Source organism: Pararge aegeria, chromosome 12 (assembly GCF_905163445.1).
Source record: "Pararge aegeria chromosome 12, ilParAegt1.1, whole genome shotgun sequence".
In the NCBI taxonomy this organism is placed as follows: domain Eukaryota; kingdom Metazoa; phylum Arthropoda; class Insecta; order Lepidoptera; family Nymphalidae; genus Pararge; species Pararge aegeria.
The window spans coordinates 13,644,051-13,667,592 of NC_053191.1; the positions used below are offsets into that span (position 1 = coordinate 13,644,051).

At 35.2% G+C, this 23,542-nt stretch overlaps 3 protein-coding genes across 3 annotated transcripts; all 3 read right to left on the minus strand.

The window, feature by feature from the left end:
• Positions 1 to 328: 328 nt before the first annotated feature.
• Positions 329 to 2,491, minus strand: LOC120627939. The gene is made up of 2 exons (XM_039896067.1): positions 2,212 to 2,491; positions 329 to 2,091 (listed from the first exon to the last, which is right to left on the minus strand). The coding sequence occupies exons 1-2, from the start codon at positions 2,489 to 2,491 to the stop codon at positions 329 to 331; spliced, it is 2,043 nt and encodes a 680-aa protein (XP_039752001.1).
• Positions 2,492 to 3,815: 1,324 nt separating this feature from the next.
• Positions 3,816 to 8,312, minus strand: LOC120627941 (probable pseudouridine-5'-phosphatase). The gene is made up of 7 exons (XM_039896068.1): positions 8,179 to 8,312; positions 7,745 to 7,827; positions 7,120 to 7,255; positions 6,143 to 6,273; positions 5,540 to 5,638; positions 4,471 to 4,530; positions 3,816 to 3,986 (listed from the first exon to the last, which is right to left on the minus strand). The coding sequence occupies exons 1-7, from the start codon at positions 8,195 to 8,197 to the stop codon at positions 3,816 to 3,818; spliced, it is 699 nt and encodes a 232-aa protein (XP_039752002.1). The 5' UTR covers positions 8,198 to 8,312.
• A 1,115-nt stretch (positions 8,313 to 9,427) lies between these two features.
• On the minus strand, positions 9,428 to 22,650 carry LOC120628386 (putative fatty acyl-CoA reductase CG5065). Its single transcript, XM_039896732.1, has 12 exons — positions 22,456 to 22,650; positions 21,265 to 21,422; positions 20,627 to 20,717; positions 19,862 to 20,007; positions 18,580 to 18,689; positions 17,044 to 17,127; positions 15,624 to 15,732; positions 14,813 to 14,889; positions 14,427 to 14,589; positions 13,103 to 13,253; positions 11,768 to 11,874; positions 9,428 to 10,105 (listed from the first exon to the last, which is right to left on the minus strand). Exons 1-12 carry the CDS (start codon positions 22,648 to 22,650, stop codon positions 10,009 to 10,011), a joined length of 1,488 nt encoding a protein of 495 aa, XP_039752666.1. The 3' UTR covers positions 9,428 to 10,008.
• Positions 22,651 to 23,542: the final 892 nt, after the last annotated feature.

Below are 23,542 nucleotides of genomic sequence, written 5' to 3' on the forward strand. Positions count from 1 at the left end.
GCCCAGAATATACCAACCTTGACATCCCCCCCCTCGCTTCACCTCCAATTTAAATAAATTATCGTCTAACCTAAAATTTGAAAATACTGAATTGATATTTACGTGAACTTTAAGGAAATTATCAGTAGGATCATATTTAGCCCTTTCAGACGTGCGTCAAACAGCTTTTCTCGTTATCCCCGCTACTTTAGCCAAGCGGAGTAAATATGCAGCTAATCTCTAATTAAATTGAAGTCAATTGTAGCCAGAAATTTTAAACATAAGCATGAACACTAAAGTATTTAATTAAGCCTTATAAATACAATCTATAAAATAAAAACCTTACAAATTAGAAAGAAGTTCTAGAATCTTTCCTTTTGAAATTTTTCGTACATTCGGAATCATTAGTGGAAGAATAAACAGAGGCTCTTGACATGTGGATTAGTTCGAGGTTAACGTCTTTATTTTGACCCGGGTCCGAAGATGGGCTCTGTTTAGTACGTTTAGTCAACAAGGAAAATACATTTTTAACAAAGTTTTTTGAAGTTTTGCTCGATCCTGATGACGTAACTGATGGTTTCATATCATTGGAACCACTAGAAAATGTATACTTTGACATATTTTCACCAGCCAAATAAATCATTCCTCTTTCTGACAAGAAATCATCAATTGAGTCGTTTGAAAAATAGGCTTGTGCGCCTTTTCCAGATGAAATAGGTGTAACTTTTTTAGATTTTTCGGTATCAAAAAGACCTGCTGTATTTATCGCTAAGTCAGCTCTGTATTCAGCAACATTCGCATCATAACGATTATAACTGTGGCATTTTATTTCCTTTTCTGATGATAAATTTTCTTCGAGTCCTTTAATATCTGTCCTCTGATTTGAAGTATCTTCGTCTATAAGTTTATTTACTAATTTAGTTGTTATTTTGGAAACAGGTTTATTGGTTTTTTCATCTTCAAAAATTACTTTTGTTTCATTTCGTATTGACCCTTTTTCATCCCTAGTGAGATTATTAGCTTTGTCATTTTCAGGTCCAAGTTCTTTTGTCTCTTCAAAGTGGTTTTCAGGTTCAGGTTTGGCCTGTGATTTAAATTTCCTCCAATCTCGTCTATTTAAAAGCTTAGACAGCATATCATCAGACATACTTTTCTTTACAGTATTTTTCTCTTTTTGACACGCTTTATAACATTTTATTTTCTGATCTATGTTATTAGAAGACTCAGTCATGAATTCATATCCCGTAGTCTCGGTGTCCATATTACTTGTATTAATTAATGGAGTGGTTACAGACACATCTTGCCGATAGTTGTAAAATTTTCGGACTACTTTCTTTTCTCTACAACAAGAATAGGTTTTTGACAAACAATAAATCATTGTGCAAATCATAAAACACTGCACTATAATTACTAAAACAAGAACCAAAAGAGTCCATTTGCTGTCCATACAATATTTTTTAAGGAATATTAATAAACAATTTGTTTCTTCTGAAGATCTTTCAGATGATTTATTTTTCGGTATAAGATTTGAAGCACGTAATTTTTCAATGTACTTTTTTTCATGTTTTTCTGTTGTAGTTGTTTCTATGTCATCAATCAAAATATCATTTTGATTGTTTACAAAATCTGTTGTGTCTGGATGAATTGCGTTTACCGTTAAAACTTCCTTAGATCTTTTTATTTTACCGTTATCTTTCCCCAATGTTTGGATATATTCCAAATCTTCATTTACCAATGAATCCTCTATGCACCTATTTGTTTGTGGATTGTAGATAACACTAGGATATTCATAGTCATCATCTTTAGCACAGGGTGGTATAGCAACGCATCTTTTTATTTTCCTGCTGTAATGCGGTTTTTTACCATTATAATACGTATCACAATTTACTGGCAAGCAATCGTTAAACGGATCATCATCTTTATATTGACAGTGCTCATAATTATCCGAAAAATCATATTTATTTTTATATAATGTTGTATCAAAGCTGATTTTAATTGTGTCCCTTTTATTTTGGCCATTACTTGTTTTAGAATCAATATATAAAGCACATATTCCTTTACGATCAAATTGATTTAAGATTGGTGCAATTAATAGGACAATCTTGGTTTCACCTGTAAAATAAATATGAGATACTTTTTATTATCAATGAAACAGCATGGTCGTGTCTATAAGTATGCAGTAACAATTCTATAGGGTAGGTAACTAAAAGAAATGGGTTTTAGAGATTTTACCTTTCGGCACATTATCTGTACATCCCCCGATAATTTGTAAAGATTCACAATCAACGTTATCTCCTTCAAGACAGCATTCATCTGGAGTTATCACAACATTGTAATCGTTTCTGTCTGAAGTATTATTAATTTTTACGTAAAATACCAATCCGATTGATTCTTGAGATGGTGTAAAAAGCCCACATTCGGGATAAACTAATTCTGTGTTGTTATCAGTAGTTGATTTATGTAAAAACGTTAAAACCAAAGCTGTAGCGAAAAAGTAATAGTAAAAATTCATCTGTCAACATATTCTAAAAATAATTGTCAAAAATTTTCAGGTTATTATGAGTGATTTTTAAACATTGGATTGGTTGATTACTATCATAAACTTCTAAGGTCTAAACTGAGATTAACATAAATTTCAACCCTCAATCCGCAGAAACATAATAAGTCAATATCCAATGAGTATACAAGCACTATCAATTTTCTTGATTTTATATGGAGTATAAAACTTATAATTGCAAATTATGGGACCAGCATCCAAATAAGCGATCAGCAATATTGTCCTAAAAAAAGAAGTCTAAATCAGGTCTAAATCTGAGAAACTTCGCTTATCAGTAATGATTATTGATAAAAAATATATTTGACTTTTTAAGTTTTTTTTTCACCACAAGTCCTCAATCATCATCAACCAAGGGCCTGCGTGTTTGTGCTCATTCGAATGCTCTCTATGAGTGATCATTCGAATGAGTACAAACACGCTCTATCTGTTAAAGCGGGTTGGGTAACCCTTGGTCAATTTGTTTGGGAGCTGCGATGCTATAGTGTGTATCTACACACAAAAAAGTTTCCGTTAAAAAAGGTACCAAAACACGGACATGTGACATTAGAATTCCGTTCTTTTAATACAGATATAGCCTATTGGTTAGGTTAGGACCTTCAGACCTAACCGGTATTGCACGGAGTCCTAATTTTAGTTTTTTTTTTATTTACCTTAAAACATTACAAAGTATTGTATCTTAAGAGATTCACCCTTAAGAACATTATGTTCTAATATTTATCAATTTTTAAAATTACTAGATGTGCCCTGCGGCTTCGCCCGCGTAATTTTGGGAGGCAGCGTACTGCTACATAGTCTACACCTATAGTCATATATGAGATTTTGAGATTTTGTCACAAACATTTTTTTTATCTTACGTAATTTTTTTTTTTCAATGAAAAGTATTCTATATTATTTCTAATACCTCCAAGAATATGTATACAAAGTTTCATGAAGGTCGGTTTAGTAGTTTTCGCGTGAATGCGTTATAAACAAACTTACACTCACATTTATAATATTAGTAGGGATTCTCGTATGAAACACGAAGTCTCGTGTCAGTTTTTAATTTGAACCTAATGTTTTGGTTACTTGTTGTAAATTGCTAAAAATTGTATGTGATGTTATAACTTATAAGTACTTACAAATATCTTAAAATTTGGTAGGTAGCAACTAAGACGTGTATCATAAAAGTTATTTTCTTGGAGGTTATTAGGTTTGTCTGGATTTTTCTTACTTTGTCCCTATGCATTAAAATTGCCTTCAATAAATTAATTTCAATAAAAAGTATTAAATTAATCCGTATTTAATAATCTTTCTGAGACTCAAAATCTTCAATTCTCTTGTATTTTCTGGGAGCGTCATCAAAAGGCGGCAAGCCGAATAACTCTGGTCTGAAGTCAAGGAGTGAATGGATGACCAGCGTCGCGTGGCGTGTGTGCTCGCGGTCTAACCGCGCGTCTGGTATCATGACAACCTGTGGATTAGCTTTACTTTTGTAATCTGATATCAAATAGGATAGTTTTTTTTTTCTAATTACATTAGTAAATAAAGTAAATACCGGTGCCCGGGTTAGTGATGATTATATCTCGGTCTTTTGGCTAAGATCAAAGTGTTATGGCGATTATATTAAACCTATATTTCTGAACGACGTCGTATAAATCGTATGGTGACACGTTTTAATCGGTAGCGTGGTAACTCGCCACAGCCGAAGCCCCCCAAGCCGAAGACGTCACGTTATTCTTAGCTATTTTTACTTTCATGAACTTGTTCATGAAGAAAATTACTAATGTAGCGCTACAGAGGCTATGTCTTGATTATTTTGGAGCTAGCTAACTGTTGCCTACAAAGTCGTCTAAGTTTTTTGCTGATGCTTAAGAAAAGCGGGGAAACTGCTTTTTATTTTCTCTCGTGTATCCAGGACACTAGCTACCTCTAGTAGAATTCAAAATATACTTTACCTGCATGCCTGCTTCTTTCGCTGATTGCACCCCAACTGCCGAATCTTCGAATACAAGACACTGTTAACATATTTTTTTATTAGGTAGCTATCCATCAAGTGTGCAGTCATTGTAAATGAAACACTTTTTTTTATTATTCCACTACAAGTTTACCCCAGATTGCAAACTCACCTGGTGGTAAGTGACGATGCAGTATAAGATAGAAGCAAGATAACCTGTTAGGGAGTATGGTAGTTATAACCCGAATCGGTTTCTACGCGACATCGTACCGGAACACTAAATAGCTTAGCAATACGAATTTGTCAGTAGGATGGTAACTTGCCAGGGCCCCAGCCTCCTACCAGACCAAACCAGAGAAAATTCAGAAATTCTGAATTCAAAAATTGTGCCTGCTGGGAATCGAACTCGGGACCTCCTACTTAAATTTATCACTCACTAGCAGTAGAGCTTTTTGTGACAGAGCTCGTCCTGGGAAATACTAATGCTTTGGTTATTTCTGCCGCCAAGGAGCATGAGGTTTAACGCCTCAGGTTGAAGGCTGCATTTTGTTAGATGTATTAATTTATTTATTTGTTATTTATATTCTTATTCCAACACTATCATTACAGAATACTTAAACCTAATGCGATAGTGTAGCTTTTTTTTTTTTTTACATAATCTTAACATTATAATATTTAATTACCTATTCGGGTAACAAATAACCCACATTGCGATCCTCGTGAATTCACTCAGAGCGCAACAATACAAATCACATTGCTCTGATATGACATTGAGGATGCGGAGGGCGCGCGTCATTGGTGCCTCTTTTAATAAATTTGTCCGCCCAATCGGACGAATATTGTTTGCATGTCTTGCGAACTGTAGTTCTGTTTACAGGCTATGGTTTTACACGAACAATCAAATGGGCCATCTGAGTGGTCTGTAAATTTTTACTATACAAAAAAGTCCGGAGATAAGTGCCTAAGAGATTTTAAGGTACCCAGGTTTGCATTCTATATGTTAAGCTAACACATTTCTGGAATTACGACATCTCAAAAGGGAACAACTCTGCATTCATGAAATTTCTGACCTGTCTTGGTGATGGTTTATCTGGAAATCTTGAAGCAGCTACCAGAAAGATATCCGGATTTGGTTTACCCCGAAACACTTCTGGGTCTGTAACGCTTATCTGGTATCAGAAAATAGAGAATTAAAAAGAGGAATCCGAAAAGTTACTACAAATAATTAGGTAGATTTTATTTGAGTTTGTAGGAAGATACACTTTATCGCCCGCTTAGTTACAGAAGTTTTGTTTTGAGGTATTCAGACCACGCTTGAAAGGTTTATTAAAATATTTTACTGAAGAATTTCGACCTTTTTAACTTAACCGTTAGTGTTCTCAACAATTGTTACTTGGTGGAGTCATTAGCATTCGTCATAATCTTCATCCAGATTCTGTTCTTTCTCAGGGCCACCTGTTGAGAAACTCAACTAAGGCGTTCGCATTATTGAGGTCTTCCAGAAACTACTTTAAGTACCACATTATTGGCAAACTCCAGTCGAACTATCTATGAATAATAACATATGCAAGAACATATGATATATTTGAAGAATCGCCATTTTTAAATAATAATGCAAATCAATTGTTTCAAAGTGTAATGTAAAATGCTACAAGTTTGGTGCAAGTTCATACTTTGTGATGAAATAACCCAAACAGTTTTGGTCTGGCCGTGGCATGGAGCCTGACCGATTGTTCCATAGAGTTAGTCGCTAAAGCCATTGGTATTTTGTAATCGTGAAGATGAGTAAGTAGGCGTTCGGCTCCTGAAAATAAATAAAGTACAAAAAACCTATGACTTTACAATTTAAGCACGTCTGTAAATGTAAACATAATTTCAAGATTTAATTGCTCAAAGTTTCATTTCTCCAGCTTTAGCTTATGCTATAAATACCAAATCAAAGATGACTTTAAACATAACCCAAGCACAGTATGAGCAATGACAAAGTTTACTTTATATCTAAATCTTAGCTTGAGTTGGAGATCGTAGAGTTTCTTTGCAAGCTCTCTTATAGACAGAATCGTTATTAATTGCATTACATTCAGGGGCAAACTTATTAAAGTATTATCAATATTACTGATTAATTTTATACATCAATGCTACTTTGTGGTTATTTTGAGGTCGCACGAATGTTTGGACAGTTATTCTCTTTGAAGGAAGTGAAAAAGGGCAAACCAGTTCTATTTTTTGATCGCCTTTTAAGGACCGATGCGGAACTTTAGGAAGTCAGTGCACCACATCTATAAATACTTATAATAAGACTGTAACTGGATGATTTCTGTACATTAAATATATTATTTAGAACATTTTAAGTGGAGGTTTGATATAGATATAAACTACAAAATATTTTTATTTTTCTAATTTTTCTTTGCCTGTCTGTCTGTTCGCGCGTCACACAAAAACGGCTGAACAATAAAAATAAGGGCCTCGTGTACCGTAGTAAAACATGCGAACCACTAGACCAAGTTACGACATTGAAATAGTAGTTTTTTTTTATATAGCAATTGACGGAACAAGCAAATGACCCACCATGTGGTAGGTTAGTACTAATACTTTTGGAAGTAATTCCCCGGATGACTATTTCTAAACATACTTCTAGAACTTCGCTAACCTTTCTGTAAGGGTGCACTAGGTAACATTTTTTGAGCCAAATCATTTAACTGTCTCTCGAATTCGTCAACTGATATTGGTATCTTCACTTCTCTTACAACCAGTGAACAAAGCTCCCTGTCAGTTAATCCATACACCTATCAAAAATAACATTTATGAACCGACTAATTGTTGCCTGCGTTCTTCGTCCGCGTTTTTTACGCCAAACACAGGACACTGGACACAACCAAAAAACCGCGCCTTTTCTGTGTTTTTTACAAATTTTAATACGACTCGTCGCACACGTCGCAGGAGACCGCCACACGGTACAAATTTTCGAAGTGCGCACTACAAAAAATATGCTTGTGGCAGCGACGCGCGACGTGGCATTTTGTAGCTGTGGCCAGTTGCACATGGTAGCCAATTCGTTATTCGTTCATTCTACTTGCACGAGCTTTCTGAGAGGCCGCATCACGTTGCAAACAAGTCAACGCGATCGATCGCAGCGACCTAAGTATTGCACGGACTGGAACGGCTTGAAGCAATGAATTAATCGCTGGTAATTTGCGATCGCTGAGTCGAAACACCCTTAAAGCCCTCAAAATATCATCTCTTTTCATTTAACAACTATATTTTTAATAACTTACTTGCAGTTGTAAATCCTTAGGATATTTCCTATTGTATTTTTCACATATTTGTTTAATCATTTTATGATATATTACTTCTGAATCTGAAACGTGTATGCAGAATGAAAAAAAATCTGTGGCTTTTCCAAATTCAGTATTAATTTATTTCATACAAAAAATTAATAAATCATGTTATTTCTGTAAAGTGACATTACACTGTAAAACCAAATACATGTGATTCGACAACGTCGTGAAGTCGGGTCAGTGACCACAGAATAGTAAAAAGTAGAGTATTTATGTAAAAGATTGAATATTAAAATCGCAAACTATCGAGTTGAAAAAAGTCGTGGTACAAATGTTGTTAGTTTTAATGTAAACCACTACAGGCCGAGAGCTTTCTGTTACTTTTTATTTAACCCTGTATAGACTTACTACAACTCGGAATATATATTTACCTAAAACTGTTCCATCCATATCAAACAGACAGTGTGTTACCTTAATGTATCGTCTCACACATCCCAACCTTTCTCCATTTTTAAAGGGGTATCCGTCCTCAGTTTTGAAGAAACTGAATATTTTCTGAACAGAATTCTCCTGAACATAGCGGTACGGTATTTTTATGAATAAATAAACACACTATAACTGAAGTAAGGTTTGATATGACATTTCTGTTTTTTATGACATTACCTACTTTTTTATTGTTCTGCATAATGCATAAAGCTAACGTGTATTGCCAGATAAAATAGGTTTCTGTTAAGATGTCCTATCTGATCGCCTTACAATTATTTAGATCATAATTACTCAGGGTTCTTTTTAAATCTTTTATACCTACTTGTATTAAATTTTGTTGTGCAGCCTGTTTTGTTCTATGATTGCTAACGACTTGACGTGCTTATTTATTTGATGGCTTGCGATAGTTTTGATTAATGGCATGATATAAATAAAAGTCAATATTTAATGAAGAAAAAAAAATGTATTTTTAATGTAAACGCACATTTTGATACATAAATAAATAGTTATAGTTCGTATTTATATAATAATATGAAACTGTACGTACCTATTTCCTGTCTAAAGTCATTGAGATGTCTAAATGTAATAAATAAAATAAGTAAGTAGTATTATTAAACCGAAAAAAAGATAATGACTAGACGATTTGACAATTGTTGTCATCAAGTGCAAAGCGCGGGTTATTTTACTCACAAGTAACAGGATGTTTGTGATAAACTTGAAATAGAGTACAATAATTATTAATTATCAAATAAAAAATAAGAGAATCCCAGCTTGCACCTCTAACTTTTCTAAGCTATGTGTGGCGAGTGTCGCAGTGGGCAGCGACCCTGCTTCCTGATTCTAAGGTGGTGGGTTCGATTCCTACAACTGGAAAATATTTGTGATGATTTTTTTTTCAGTGTCTGGGTGTTTATCTGTATATTATATGCATTTATGTATATTATTCTTTAAATTTGTATAATATTCTTCAGTTGTCTTAGTACCCATAACACAAGCTACTCTCACTTTGGGACTAGATATTGTATTGTCATAATATATTTATTTATTTATAGTATATTTCATTTCCGCGTAGCGTAGGAGTAGACGCGATGAGCTTTGCGCCGCCTCCGGCTTGTTATATCTCCATGCATATAAAATAGTAGTTGGAAAGGAGTTACGATTATAATGAACAACTATTGTTATAATACTTTTTCCTGAAGTACATAGTTTTGAAGAAATAGCTAGGAATATACAGTTTTCATAAGAAATACTTGGTGACAGTCATGAAAATAAACAGTGTTTGCATTTATGGTCTGTTGGGGTATTACAGTTAATTTCCAAATCACCTAGTATTTCGGCGGTGTTAAAATGTATTTTTTATGAACTACAAAATATATAAAAACTATTTTCACACCGTTACAGATCAAAGGCCCAAATAAATATTAAATTATTATATCTTAATACCCAAATATATTAAAAATAAGGAATTATTAAAGAAGTACGATTCTCTTACGAGTTCTTCAGTTTCTCGGCCTTGTGATGCGAATTTCTATTCCGGATCAAAATTGTCTCTTCTGGCATTCGATGCTTTTTGCCAGGACCACTCCAACATGATAGGTCGTACGTGAATAAACAGTGAATTCTTCCAGCAAGCTTGCTTGCCAGGTAGGCAGATATTGTTTAAAACAAAAAGGCCGCTTCTAGAATCCTAGAGTGATTCTCTTTGTGGTTTACAAGATATACAAAGTATAAATAAATAACAATGCAATAAATAACTCTCTGATTCAAAGACAGCTTTAAACAACTAATGAAACTTTTTTGACGATCCAATATAAAAAGTAAACGCATAGTGCATAGAAAGCAATGTTCACGATTACATGGAGGTAGTACAACCTGAAACAGAAAGTACATTTTTAATAATAAAAAATAGTCACTAAGGTTAAAACTACTTAAGAGTTAAATGGACAGGAGAATATATATTTGATATTATTGACCTAGAATAAGATAAACCAACGAAAAATATATTTTTGAAGGGAAATAATAATTACAAACTAAAATTAATATTTACAATAAATAAAAACCGTCTAACTGTTCCTTTATGGGCACTTATGGGCTTTGAATAGCTAGACTTAGCCGTTGGGCTAAATAAGCGCCAGCCAGGGTCACCAGACGTAAGGACCAATTTTTGGGACACTATGTTAATAAAATTTTTCGTGTCCGAAGACCATGGATGGCCCCAGAGTCTCAAACGTAAGCGCCGCAAAAACGTAGTCATTACTGGAGTTAAATGGTTTGAGTGCCAATTATGAGATTGTCTAACTAGATTTACTGAATCGATTTCGTAAAAGTCAACTACATAGAAATCTATGGTATCGAATATGTGCCAACTAGTGATTGTAGCTTTTCCCAATATTGTAACTAGTTGCGCTCTTTCCATACCATATAAATTGTCTATCACGCGACCGAATAAGTAAACGGAGTTAGAAACTACTAGACACTCTGATGACCTAAGTCTTCAAACAGTGCGTTATCGCTTACATTGAATCAATGAACGATTTGAGAGAGCTATGCTCGGAGTAATAATGGAATGCGTTGAGTTAAAATTACTGACATCGCTCAACGAGTAGCAAAACTATAGTTATAATGGGTGAAAATATAGCTAGGACAGCCTCTGGGCGATGGGGCTCTGTTTCGGTTCTGGGGCCTACCTTCACTTAAAACTGTTTCAGTGTAAAATTACAGTTTTTTGGCGTTAAACATTACGATTATAATACTATAACAAAACGTCAATCGTTATAATATTACTGCTTGAAGCAGTAGTGGGAAGGCGTGCCATGGTAATGTGGCTTCGTACCATAAAGCGCAGCGTTGGTAGTCCCGACTAGGAAGACAGAAGGCAACAAGCGTTCATTGAGTATCATAGGCGAAAGACCGTGGGGTTCGGTAGACATTATGGACGACCCAAAATGCCTGCATATTTAGGAACTTGTCAGACAGTTCCTAAATGGTGGTGACCTGTGTACCGGCACCAGAGTACAGATCTGATTCTTAGGTAGGAAACATGCCTCGAGATAGGAAATTAGTTCTGCACGCCCATATCTCGGAGTTTGGTTCCGGTTATGTAATAAGCAAATATCTTTATTAATGTGTATTATTTGTATTTTTCTTCTTTCATTATACAATTATATATATATATATATATATATATATATATATAATTATAATTATAATTATAATTATAATATATATATATAATTAATATAATTGCACTATCCCGCTCTCTTGGAACTTTTCCTTCTGCCAGAGGTTGCCTGTAAGAGATTGCTAAAAGAAATAAGGCCGCCTTTGCATGCCTACAATTCTTGTTCTTTTGTTTCTTCTTTATTTTATGTATATTTTGCTGTTTGTTTGCAATAAATTATTTCTTCTTCTTCTTATTCTTAGCCCGCCAACTCGCATGGCCAGCCAGCGTTGCGAGTCTTAGCTCTTCTCTCAGAGAGAGAGAGAGGACTTTACCTAGTAGTGGTACATTAATAGGCTGAAAAACATACTGACCGCTTGTGCAATATTTTGGCTTGAGGTATAGTGGAGGGATCCTCTTTGCAGTAAAACTCCCTTATGCCTTTCACGTAGTTCTCCATATAAAGATCCAGGTCCGCGTTCTAAATAAAACATGTACAAAAGTTATTTAACCACATCATCAATCTAAGAACCTGTTGTGGAGTAATAACTATGTTTGTAATGCAAAAAAACGACATCAACATTGGATGGTAAGTTTAATCTTTATAGCGATAATCGACTCTGATGGTAAGTAGAAAATTATCGCGTATAAAGAGAGCAACTGTTAAACTCTGCATTCGAAGAACATGTCGTATAAAATGCTGTGCAATGTCCATTAAACAGAGGGTTGGTGTTAAAACGGTGGTACTTTCCCGGACGAGCTCTGTCACAAAAAGCTCTACTAGGGCTAAACTATCAAAACGACTACTTCGTCATTAACCTTGAAAGGCAGGTTTAATCTATGAATAACTACACTTGCTTAGAGTTTATATATAGGTGTATCATGAAAATTAAGCCTTATTTGCTATACTCCGCGAAAAGCAGGAGAATCTGTATGGTGTAATTTATAATCTCTTCAATCCTTATACTCCACACCAAACAGATCTTCGGCAATGTACCCTCTACGGACACAGACATTTTGTTACTTAACCGAGTGGTATTGCACAATGCAGATCACGAGGTCTGGAATTAAATCATCGGGTCTGGCCAAGGAAAGGTATTGGGGTTTCTATCAAGAAATTCTTAGTAACATCTCGAAGTTAGGAAATTGGAATTCTGCCGTCCTAACGGACGATGAGAATGAGGGAATAGAGAGTGCACCTGTGTTTCCCAAGCGCTTTAACGTTCCAGTACGATGTCGCGTGGCAACAGATTAGGGGTATGGATTCAATATAGCTGTCAACAGATTAGCCCGTTACCATCTGTTACATACTAACAGATGTTACATACCATCTGTTACATACTAACAGATGAGATTGCAGTCAAGGGTTTATTTGTTTATTTTATTTATAAATTTCATTAGATATACCAACAATACACTGTATTATCATTGAATGAAATGAAATGAAGAAATGATTTATTGTGGCCACATGATTACATTAAGTGATACACAAACAAAAATTATGGACGGTCTATGCTGCCTAATTTAGGTAATCCCGTGCTATAGGCATCAGCGACCCATTAATAGTTTATAGTCCGAGTCCAGTTATCAATTACAGGTATACAAAAAATAATTCAATTAAAAATCAATATTAAAACAAATTATAAAAAATTACCAAAAACTTTTAGTTGAACTCCATCTTTGTGTTAAAGTGAATTAAAAAAGCTTACCGAGAAATCTGTGAAAAATGTTTCGTCCTCTTCTCTCGTGATTCGGTGTTTTAACGATTTGAAGTATTCATTCTTGAACACCCAATTCCGTGTGTTATAGTATTCCAACACCTCTAAGCCCAACGTCAGTCGATCGATTATTCGGACCATGCTGAAATATGTCATCATTAATTGCAGCCTGCAGGCGTTACAGCGTTGATTTGTAATGCTTTCAAGCCCTCGCTTTCGGGTGACCGAGTTCATCCCTTGCAACAAAGACGCAAAAGGACTTAGCGTTCCGTTACGATGTCGCGTAGAAACGGATTAGGGCGAGATTACTGTCAAAAGCTAACTTAGCTAACTGAGCTAAATTAAGTGCATAAAAAAAATTCAGGGCAGTCTTCAGGGAATGAAAACTAAATGTATGTATACAGGGCTAAATAAGAGATATCAGAAAGCTCTCGGCCTTGTTAGTTCCTATCATTAAAACGACTACACTTTTTAAAACTCAGTATTAGTGTATTTATACAAAAAAAATATATAAATCATGTTGTCTGTAAAAAAAAAAAAAAAACACCAAACTAATAAGAAAATATTATGACAATAATATTTAGAAAACTGTGACAATATAAAGATATTAAGTAAAAATAAAAAAAATAGTGACATGAAAAACATGAAACTTATGCAAAGTAAATGCCAGATAATCTAAGACTTATCTGTATATTTTGTATAAAATAGAATTTAACGTCAAAGTAAATTTTATATATTTGTGATGATAAATAAATGGTTTTTTATTTTATTTATTATGTCTGTAAAGCAACCGAATTAACCAGGCGTTTTGGTCTAGCTATAAACACCGATTGGCGCAGTGGACAGCGACCCTGCTTTCTGAGTCCAAGGCCGTGGGTTCCGATTCCCACAACTGGAAAATGTTTGTGTGATGAACATGAATGTTTTTCAGTGTCTGAATGTTAATCTGTATTTTATAAGTACATATTTACATATATTATTCATAAAAATATACATTCTCCTCCTTAGTACCCATAACACAAGCCACGCTTACTTTGGGGCTAGATGGCGATGTGTGTATTGTCGTAGTATAGTTGTTTATTTAAAATCAAATTCAAAATTTCTTTATTCATGTAGGTCTATCACAGGCACTTATGAAGCGTTCATACATAATATATTATGTTTACATAATCGTAAGGGGATGGTGATAACTTCGTACGCCAACTTAAACCTAAAGCTACGATATTTATTCATAAACGGCCTTTAATCCAATTATAAGCCATTGAATATCTGCGTCAATAGGTGCTTTATATAAATACAAATAAGTAATACTTACAAAGTTTTCTTTCCCAGTAAAAATAACAGCAAATCAATTAAGTATGCTGGAACTAAGTGGGTGAAGAATTCACATATCTTGTGCTCCCATTTGTAATTTTTGGCTGTCGCCGATGGGTACCATAATACCAAAGACAAGGGATACTTGCTCAAATACTTCGACCCTGAAAATAGACTTCAATTATTATAATTCACTAGCTGTAGCTTCGTCTGTGGGATTAAAAGTAGCCTATAATATTATAATAAAATTTAACATCCGTCAACAAGTACTCGTACATCAGTTACGAAATAAAATTAAATGCAATTAAAATAAATACATGTCAACAAGGATTACAGAACAGCAAGATACGATGGCGGTCGATTAAGAGCTAAATAAAAAATACTCACAATGCTCTCTACATTCAACCCAAGTGATATCTTTGACACCATATTGGGATAAGTTACAGACCCGAATATCTTTAGGCCTAGAAAAGAAAATTAAACAAATAAAGTTAATATAGCATGGCATAAATTTAACAAGTTATGATTAACTAAAACTGTGTTGGAAGTTGGAATTAAGCCTGTCTGTGTGTCTGTTTGATGAACCTTTATACTCAACTTAATCTTTAACTTTACCTTTTTCTTGCTTGCCGTTTTTAATAATTACGTACTTATACATACATACTTTTTTCACACTGCTCTGCTCAATGCTTTTAAAATGTTTACTATTGTAAATTAATGTCCTGTTTCGGCAATGTTTAGCCTATATAATAAGATTTACTTCTAGGCAATGACTGTTTTTGCACAAAAAAAAAGAATCATGCTCGAGGGGAGAGTTAGGCATAAAGCCGAGGTAGGCACGCTGCCTACCTCGTAAAATCATTGTAAAGAGAGTCCTAAGTTGAATGGATCGCGACGAAGAAGAGTAGGTATTTCTAAAGTATTCATCGTTACCAAACCTTTACCGGCCCGCTAAATGGCACAGCTCTCCTTCAGAATCAGAAAGGAGTAGGCCATGATCAACCACGCTGTCCTAGTGGTAGATGTCCGGATTGGTAGAATTCACGCGCATTTGCAAAATTTTTAAAGCAGTCTCAGGTATGCAGGTTTCCTGACGATGTTTCCCTACAAATTCAAATTACATGCACACTTACATACATTGCACCGTGCGAAACCTGTATAGATAAATAAATACAACTATATAAATATGCGGTCTTACTTTTCAATTCCAGTCAAGAAGGTTAAAATGATGATAGCATTTATTGCTAAGTCAACACAAATTGTGTCCAATTTTGTAGTGTCTTTGCAGTATATTGTCCGTAGAACACCTGCAATAAAAGTTTTTTTTATTTAAAAAAGTTATTCGGTAACTCTTCCGCTTTTAAGGCTGTTGTAAAAGTCAATCCCTTTCCATATTTTAGTCTTAAAGTCTACTATCTTTGAGTGAAGTAATTTGAACAAATATCGTTATTAATGTGTTTTATTTGTATTTTTCTTCGTTCATTATATAATTATATGCCAGAGGTTGCCTGTAAGAGATTGCTTGCAGCAATAAGGCCGCCTTTGCATGCCTACAATTCTTGTTTGTTTATTCTTTATTTTATGTATATTTTGGTGTTTGTGTGCAATAAAGTATTCCTTCTTCTTTTTTTTATATTAAATTTTATTATATTTTTCTTCTTTTTATATTTAATTTAAAAGCCAAAAAAATTCCTTAATTAGGGATTTCTATAAAGAAGAGACTTGCTGACCATTCTAGACATGGGAAACCACACGGTAAACAAAATTTAGTTTTTCCTCTACAGGAACTACAATCTCACCTGCTGGTAAGTGATGATGCAGTCTAAGATGGTAACTGGTAGCGGCATGGCAGTTATACTAAACCATACCCTTAATCGGTTTCCACACGACATCGAACCGGCGCGCCAAGTCTTTAGTGGTATCATCAATAGACTAAAACAGTCCACTGCTGGACTAAAGGCCTGTCCAACGGGAAGGTTTGCCATAATCAACACCCTGGGCAGACGGGTTGGTGATCCCAGTAGGTGCTAGTAGATGTACAGAAGACGCTGCAGCCCGTTCTCCGATATATAACTTTCACTTAGTCACCTCGTACGACACCCGCGGGAAAAGGCGGGGTGACAACTGTATTCTGATCTGCCAGTACATCGCACGGTAGGCCGGTTCAATTATAAAAAGAACAATCTCTTAATAAAAACTCCAGTACGAGTTACAAATACTTAAGGGTACGCTTTTTATAACTCTTACAATGCCTATCCTTAAGTTTTTATAACTCGTAATGGAGATTTTCTTCATTTCATACCCGGTGCATACCCTCGTTCCAGTTTCGTTTGCTTTTCCAGCAGTTCGGTAATGGGAAAAAAGGCGGGGTGGTGACAACTGTGTTCTGATCTGCCACTACATGGCACGGTAGTTTGGTATAATTATAAAAAAAGAAAGCTCTTAATGTAAACCATAGCGGCTCAGGCAATCGCTTGGTTATGTCTTATTGAAGTTCTTGAGCTGCAGTATGGTATATTTTGGCAACGAATCGAACGAATCCTGTGCCGTTTGCTTTTTCAGCAGTTCGGTAATGGGAAATGATGACGACACATTTAAATTTAAGAACGTAATATTACCTCTGGAAGCAGCATAAACCACTCCGGATGGCCCATTAATGTTATCTAGCCACCCCGGCATAGGCTCTTTCAAAGAGGGTACAACTAAAACAAATAGAAACAAAACATATCACTTAAACATACTAATGGTCAATTTATGCATTATAATTTGTACCTTTACAAAATGGTTCCTTGAGATAAGGATGAGAATATTGGACCTGCCACTGCATAATTTAAAACCATACAACGTGTAACATAATTACGAAATAATATTGAAGGATGCATAAGTACCTACACTTCATAAGGTATCACTCTGTAAAAATATTAAATCACAAGAAGCAAATTTATTTTTCCATACAACCGAATTCAAAACATTTTAAGTGTTTACTTGTGACAACCCTATTGAAGATAAAAGATCGACACACGCATAGCACCTACGCTACGTTGAGCGTACCTAATAAAATGACAGGAGACACATGATTTTAATATTGCAAGGGCTGTCTCTGAATTCTATCAGTAAAAACTATGGAGGTTTACTGGTAAGTCTTAGAGACAGTGCATAATGTACCTCTAAAGCCTGTGAAGTATTATTTCAGTTTTCATTTACACGTTGTATAAACAGCCTAGTCAACAAGTTCAAATATGTATTAATTACTAATCAAGCTCCTAAAAATATGAACGAAAGCTCATTCAATGCAGAATATGTTCTAAAAAATGTATAATATACAAATATAACATTTTACACAAATGTATGACAATTATAACATTTTTCCTTTCTTTATTTCTTTTAAATAAAGTGTTAATAACCGTGGTACGTTCATGGTCGTTAACTATGGGCCTCATAAGAAGGCTAAGAGTCACTCAGCGGGCGATGGAGAGAGCTATGCTCGGAGTATCTTTACGCGATGAAATCAGTAATGTGGAGATTCGTAGAAGAACCAGAGTTACCGACATAGCTCAACGAGTCGCGAAGCTGAAGTGGCAATGGGCCGGGCACATAGTTCGGAGAAAGGATGGACGTTGGGGTCCCAAGGGGCTGGAATGGCAGCCCCGAACTGGTAAGCGCAGCGTTGGTCGGCCCCCAACGAGGTGGACAGACGACATTAAGCGCGTCGCAGGTAGCCGCTGGATCCAAGCGGCTCAGAACCGTGGAACTTGGAACTCCCTACAAAAGACCTATGTCCAGCAGTGGACGTCTATCGGTTGATGTGATGACGATGATGATGAACCGTGGTAAACCGTCGGGGTTTTACTTGCTCTCCGATGCACGGGAGCTGACCCCGCCAACTTTCTAGCTGGCACCCAAAAATTATTTTATAGGAAATAGACAATATGTGTACCTTATATAATTTGGCCCGACCCGGGATTCGAACCCAGGACCTCATTCTCTGTAGTTTAACCACTAGACTAACGAGGCAGTTCGAGAGAGTGAGTTAGTGGCTCATTGTTCACAATTAGTAACTCTTAGCAATTGTTCATAGTAAGGTCAACATCTGAGGTATCGGAGCGAAACGTGCGTAGAAAGAAGAGGTAATGATTCTGCGAAGAAAAGCTCACCAATAGACGGTCTCGCGATTGCAATAGGAAACTTTCCATTGTACTGAGATACTAGGCTCTCCGTCAAACATTTTGAGTAGCCGTATGTGTTCGGGTACGGTTTTATCAATCTGAAATTGCAAGAGAACATATTTAAGTGAGTAACAAAAAAGCTCGTGGCCTAATTAAAGGAAATAATATTATCTACCAAGGCAGGGCTTCCCAAACTGGGCGCCGTAGAAAGTACAGAGACGCATCGCGAGGCGCTCCTTCTGTATTTAAAAAACCTACCTAAAAAACCTAGTCCTACCTCTCTATTTTTAATAGCTAGTTAAGAGCGCAGGCGCCGTGACAAATTTCTTAACTTGTAAGTGCGCCGCTGGCTTAATAAGGTTGGGAACCCTTGGTAAAGTGCTTAAAACACTGCTTATCTTAATGTTTCTTAATAACTAAGATAGGGTTAAGGTAAAGTTAATATTATTGTACTCTTTGCCTAATGACTTAGATGAAGTATTGTATGCAAATGTAAATCTCGACAAGTCCTATAGAAAAAAAATGGCTCTCGTTATGTAACATTTATAAAATTAGTTATTTAAAATAGGTATAAAAAACGGTTCCGGACATTAGAGCGTCCGAACAAAAAACATCAGCAACAAGTCCTTCCCCACAAGTGCTAGTGACAGAAATTTACCAGAATTGGATTAAAAAACTCTCAGTGCCTGAAGTCTTTAAACTGTGCGTATTGCCAGTGATGCCTTCTGGATCTCAAACGTGGCTGCTTACTATGGGCCTCATAAGAGTCAATCAGCTGCATAGCTAGCATTAGCTAGCTAGCTAGTTAGTTACTCGTAGCTAACTAGCTTTAGTTTTAAGTTAATGAATGCAGATATCACCATCACTAAACTAAGTGTAACATGTTAAATGTACGAACGCTTCATAAGTGGCTGTAATAAGGTCTACATAAATAAAACATTTTTTGAATTTATATTACGAGTATCTCTTTCTGGGTCATTCAGAAATGAGGAGATCCGTAGAAGCACTCGAGTTACCGACATAGCTAAACGAATCTCAAAGGCTGACCAAATAACTCGAAGAACCGATAGACGTTGGGGTCCCTAGGTCCTAGAATGGCGACAGCGAGGTGGACAGACGATATCAAGCGAGTCGCTGGGAATCCCTGGAAACAAGCTACAGAAGACCTTTGTCCAGCTGTGGACGTCAATCGGATTAAATGATTAAAGTTTTCAATATTATTTTATTTTTGGTGATAAATTAAAAAACGTTTTTTTCTGGCTTAACTTACTCAGGTTGTAAAGCAGTCAAAGTTTCGTCATCCATCCAATCAACCATGTTGATAATATCCTGAGGGTTATGTTTCGAAGGATATAGTTTCTCTTCTACAACGTCCAAGTCATCATGACAAAATGTAGTTGATACGTGAACGAACACCTAGGAAAAATGCAACAAATTCAAAAATATGTCCACCCAGGAATTAAACATAAAACCACGAGATAGTTGGAAAAATTAAATAATCATAGATCTTCATAAACAAAAAAGTTTTTAATGTTTATTATTAAAAAAGATATTATATTTAACAAATAGTTGTAGTCACTGACCACGTTTTCTATGGTCGCTATTGGCAGTGTTAGAAGGTACAATCAACACCAGTATGGTGGCCACCGACTATGCCTTTTTGTTAAATATAAAATCAGTGTTACACTTATCTTTGTTATTTTGATTTATATTTTTATTCGTATTGTGTTGTGTATTTACAATGTTGTATATGATGTTGTTAAAAAAAAAAATTAAATAGATTACACACTTAAGGTTACTTAAAGTTTGTTTTTTTGGAAATACGTAACATCCTTACATTATAGTGAAAGAATATATATATTATTACTTCAGAAGAATATATAAAAAAATGCCGAACCAAATGGATTCAAACCCGCTAAGCACTTTGACCGTGATAACCCTAGAGATATGTGTGTGTTAAAACTGTAATACAAACATAATATACAAAAAAGTATGATTATGCCAAGAATTTGTTACAACAAGTTACATTACATACCTCTAGTTTTGTCATTTTCTCAGCTAATTTTAAAACTTTCTGAGTTCCCAACGTGTTCATTTTAACAGCTAGCCGGATGTGTAAATTAAAACTGAAATATTAAATACAGCATGAAATAAAGCAAGCTTTTTCACATCTGACTGAGTTATAACATAGCCCACAGGTAAACACCGAATTCAAATAAAAGTCAGACATTTGTTATATCCAGAAATTATCTTTTTTGAAAATATTAGAAATTCATTATTTTATCTAAAATAAAAAATGACTTTAAAATTAAACTTGAGTATTAGCTAAAAACTGCATATTCCGAAAAATAAACATTTTTTTTTATTTAAATTTTTATTAAAAAATTTTTTGAAAACTTTATTCATGTACGCCTATCATAGGCACTTATGAAGCATTCATACATATACGTTTACATAATTGTAAGGGGATGGTAATAACTTTGTTCGCCAACCTAAGGCTACGTGGGTTCCAAACGCGCCCTGGTCTAAGAAGGGCCCACTACAAACTTAACCGGGTTAATTTTTTTTTGTTATCACCATCTCACAGTAAATTATGAATAGTATTAGTTCTTTGAACTTCATTTTGCAAATGAATTTGACAGAACACTCCACACCTTAAGCTTATATTTTTACCTCACACAAGCAGCATTGTTGTAGACAATCTGGCATTCGCGAAGGAGTTCCTCTTCATCCTTTACCGACAACCCGAGGTTCTCTTGAAGGATGTCACCGGGTACTAAACGTATCTTATTGCAGGCTTTCGGATCAATGGCTTGGAGCTTTTCGAACACCTGAAACAACATGTTCATACATGTTCATAAATAAAATAAATAAATAAATATACTAAGACAGTACATACACATAATGCGAAGCGTTTTTAGGTAGGATATCACTTCACTTTGAGGGGCCGAGTTCGAATCCTCGTCTAACTTTTCTAAGTTATGTGCGTTTTAAGTAATTAAAATATCACTTGATTCATCGGTGAAGGAAAACATCCTGAGGAAACCTGCATGCCTGAAAGTTCAACACAATGTTCTCAAAGGTGTGTGGAGTCCACCAAAATACAAGTGAAGTCAAGTCACCAACTCCTCCCAGTGACGTTAATAGATTGCGGATCATGATTGAAACTTTATTCGAAATATGTGCAGTTTGATTTCTTTTAATTATTTAAGTATATAACGAATCAACGCATCAAAACAAAGACTTTGGTTATTCTGTATTAAATGACAAAAATGTCTAATTTGCTTAAAATAGTTTGTTACGAATCGCATAAATAAATGTTTGGTTAAGAATGAATAAATAGTACGACCTTACTGTATATAATAGTGTTAGTGAATTAAGTATTTAAGGTAAACGTTACATATTCATGTTTTGGTAATAATTAACTTTTGAAGAAGCACGAGGAAATTATTTTAGTGAGAAAGTGGAAATTAAAGTTAAATAAATAAATATACTACGACAATACACACATCGCCATCAAGCCCCAAAGTAAGCGTAGCTTGTGTAATGGGTACTAAGATGACTGATGAATATTTTAATCAATAATATTCATAAATAAGTACTTATAATATACAGATAAACACCCAGACACTGAAAAAAGATTCATGTTTATCGCATAAACATTTTTCCAGTTGTGGGAATCGAACCCACAGCCTTGGACTCAGAAAGCAGAATCGCTGCCCACTGCGCAAATCAACCGTCAATATATATTATATTATTGTGTGCATATATATATATATACATTTTAGTACTTTATCTGTGCATGTCTGTATTCCTTTTATGTAAATTTTTATTTATGGAACTAAATAAATAAATATTGCTTACCCTTGATTTAAGGAATTTATCTAATCTTGCCACTGGACTCTGGCCTTTCTTCGTTCTGACAAGGATGTATATAGTTTTAACTTCAGGGCAAGACCTGAGCAGTTTCTCTACCAAGACCTTTCCCATGAAGCCAGTAGCTCCTGTGATGAAGATCGCTTTTCCTGCATAGTATTCCGTGATTCCTAGCGATGGCATAATGCTGGTAGTGATCTGTTAAAAATATAAATTATTATAATATAGAGTATAGAAATGATTAAATAGAGACTGAAGCGGTGATAGCGCATTAGGCAGGAGCTCGACTTCACTATCGGGGGCCGAGTTCGAATCCCACCTCGCACCTCTAACTTCTCGAAGTTATGTGCGTTTTAAGTAATTAAAATATCACTTGCTTCAACGGTGAAGGAAAACATCCTGAGGAAACCTGCATGCCTTAGAGTTCTACATAATGTTCTCAAAATATGTTCACAAAAATACTGGGCCAGCGTGGTGGACTACGGCCTTAACCCCTTCTCATTGTAGGTGGAGACCCGTGCTGTGTTGTGGGCGGTAATGGGTCGATGTGATGATAAAGAGTAATAGAGTTAGTACTAGAGCAGGGGACAATAGCGGACAGCGGTTACCCAAGACGTCATTAGTGTATTACCTACTGATACGTAGATCTTTCCCATACTAACTCTAGCCTACTATTCTGCACAATATACCTACCACGGTACCACCCCAATCCACCGCGTCGTGTCACTCGCGCTTTAGTAATTTCTTCGCAATGCGTTCTTTGTTACTTTTATCTCTCTTGATCAGCTCAAAATGATCGTTAGCTTGATTTCAATAACTCATAATTATATTCTCAAGAATTTGTCTATGAGGAAGCAAAGCGCTTGCAGTAGGTTGTTCATGGTTTCTGGTTGTCAATTATTATTAAGAACATATTTACAGTCAAATCGTAGAAAAGAAAATACCTAAAAATAGAAGAGCTCTTCTATTTAAGGCGGTTTAAATTAGTATTTTAAGTATTAAGATAAGAATAGAATTAAAGTCTCGTTTGTAGGCCTAGAGTCTTGGGTTTGGTTTTCAAGAACAAGGAATTCTC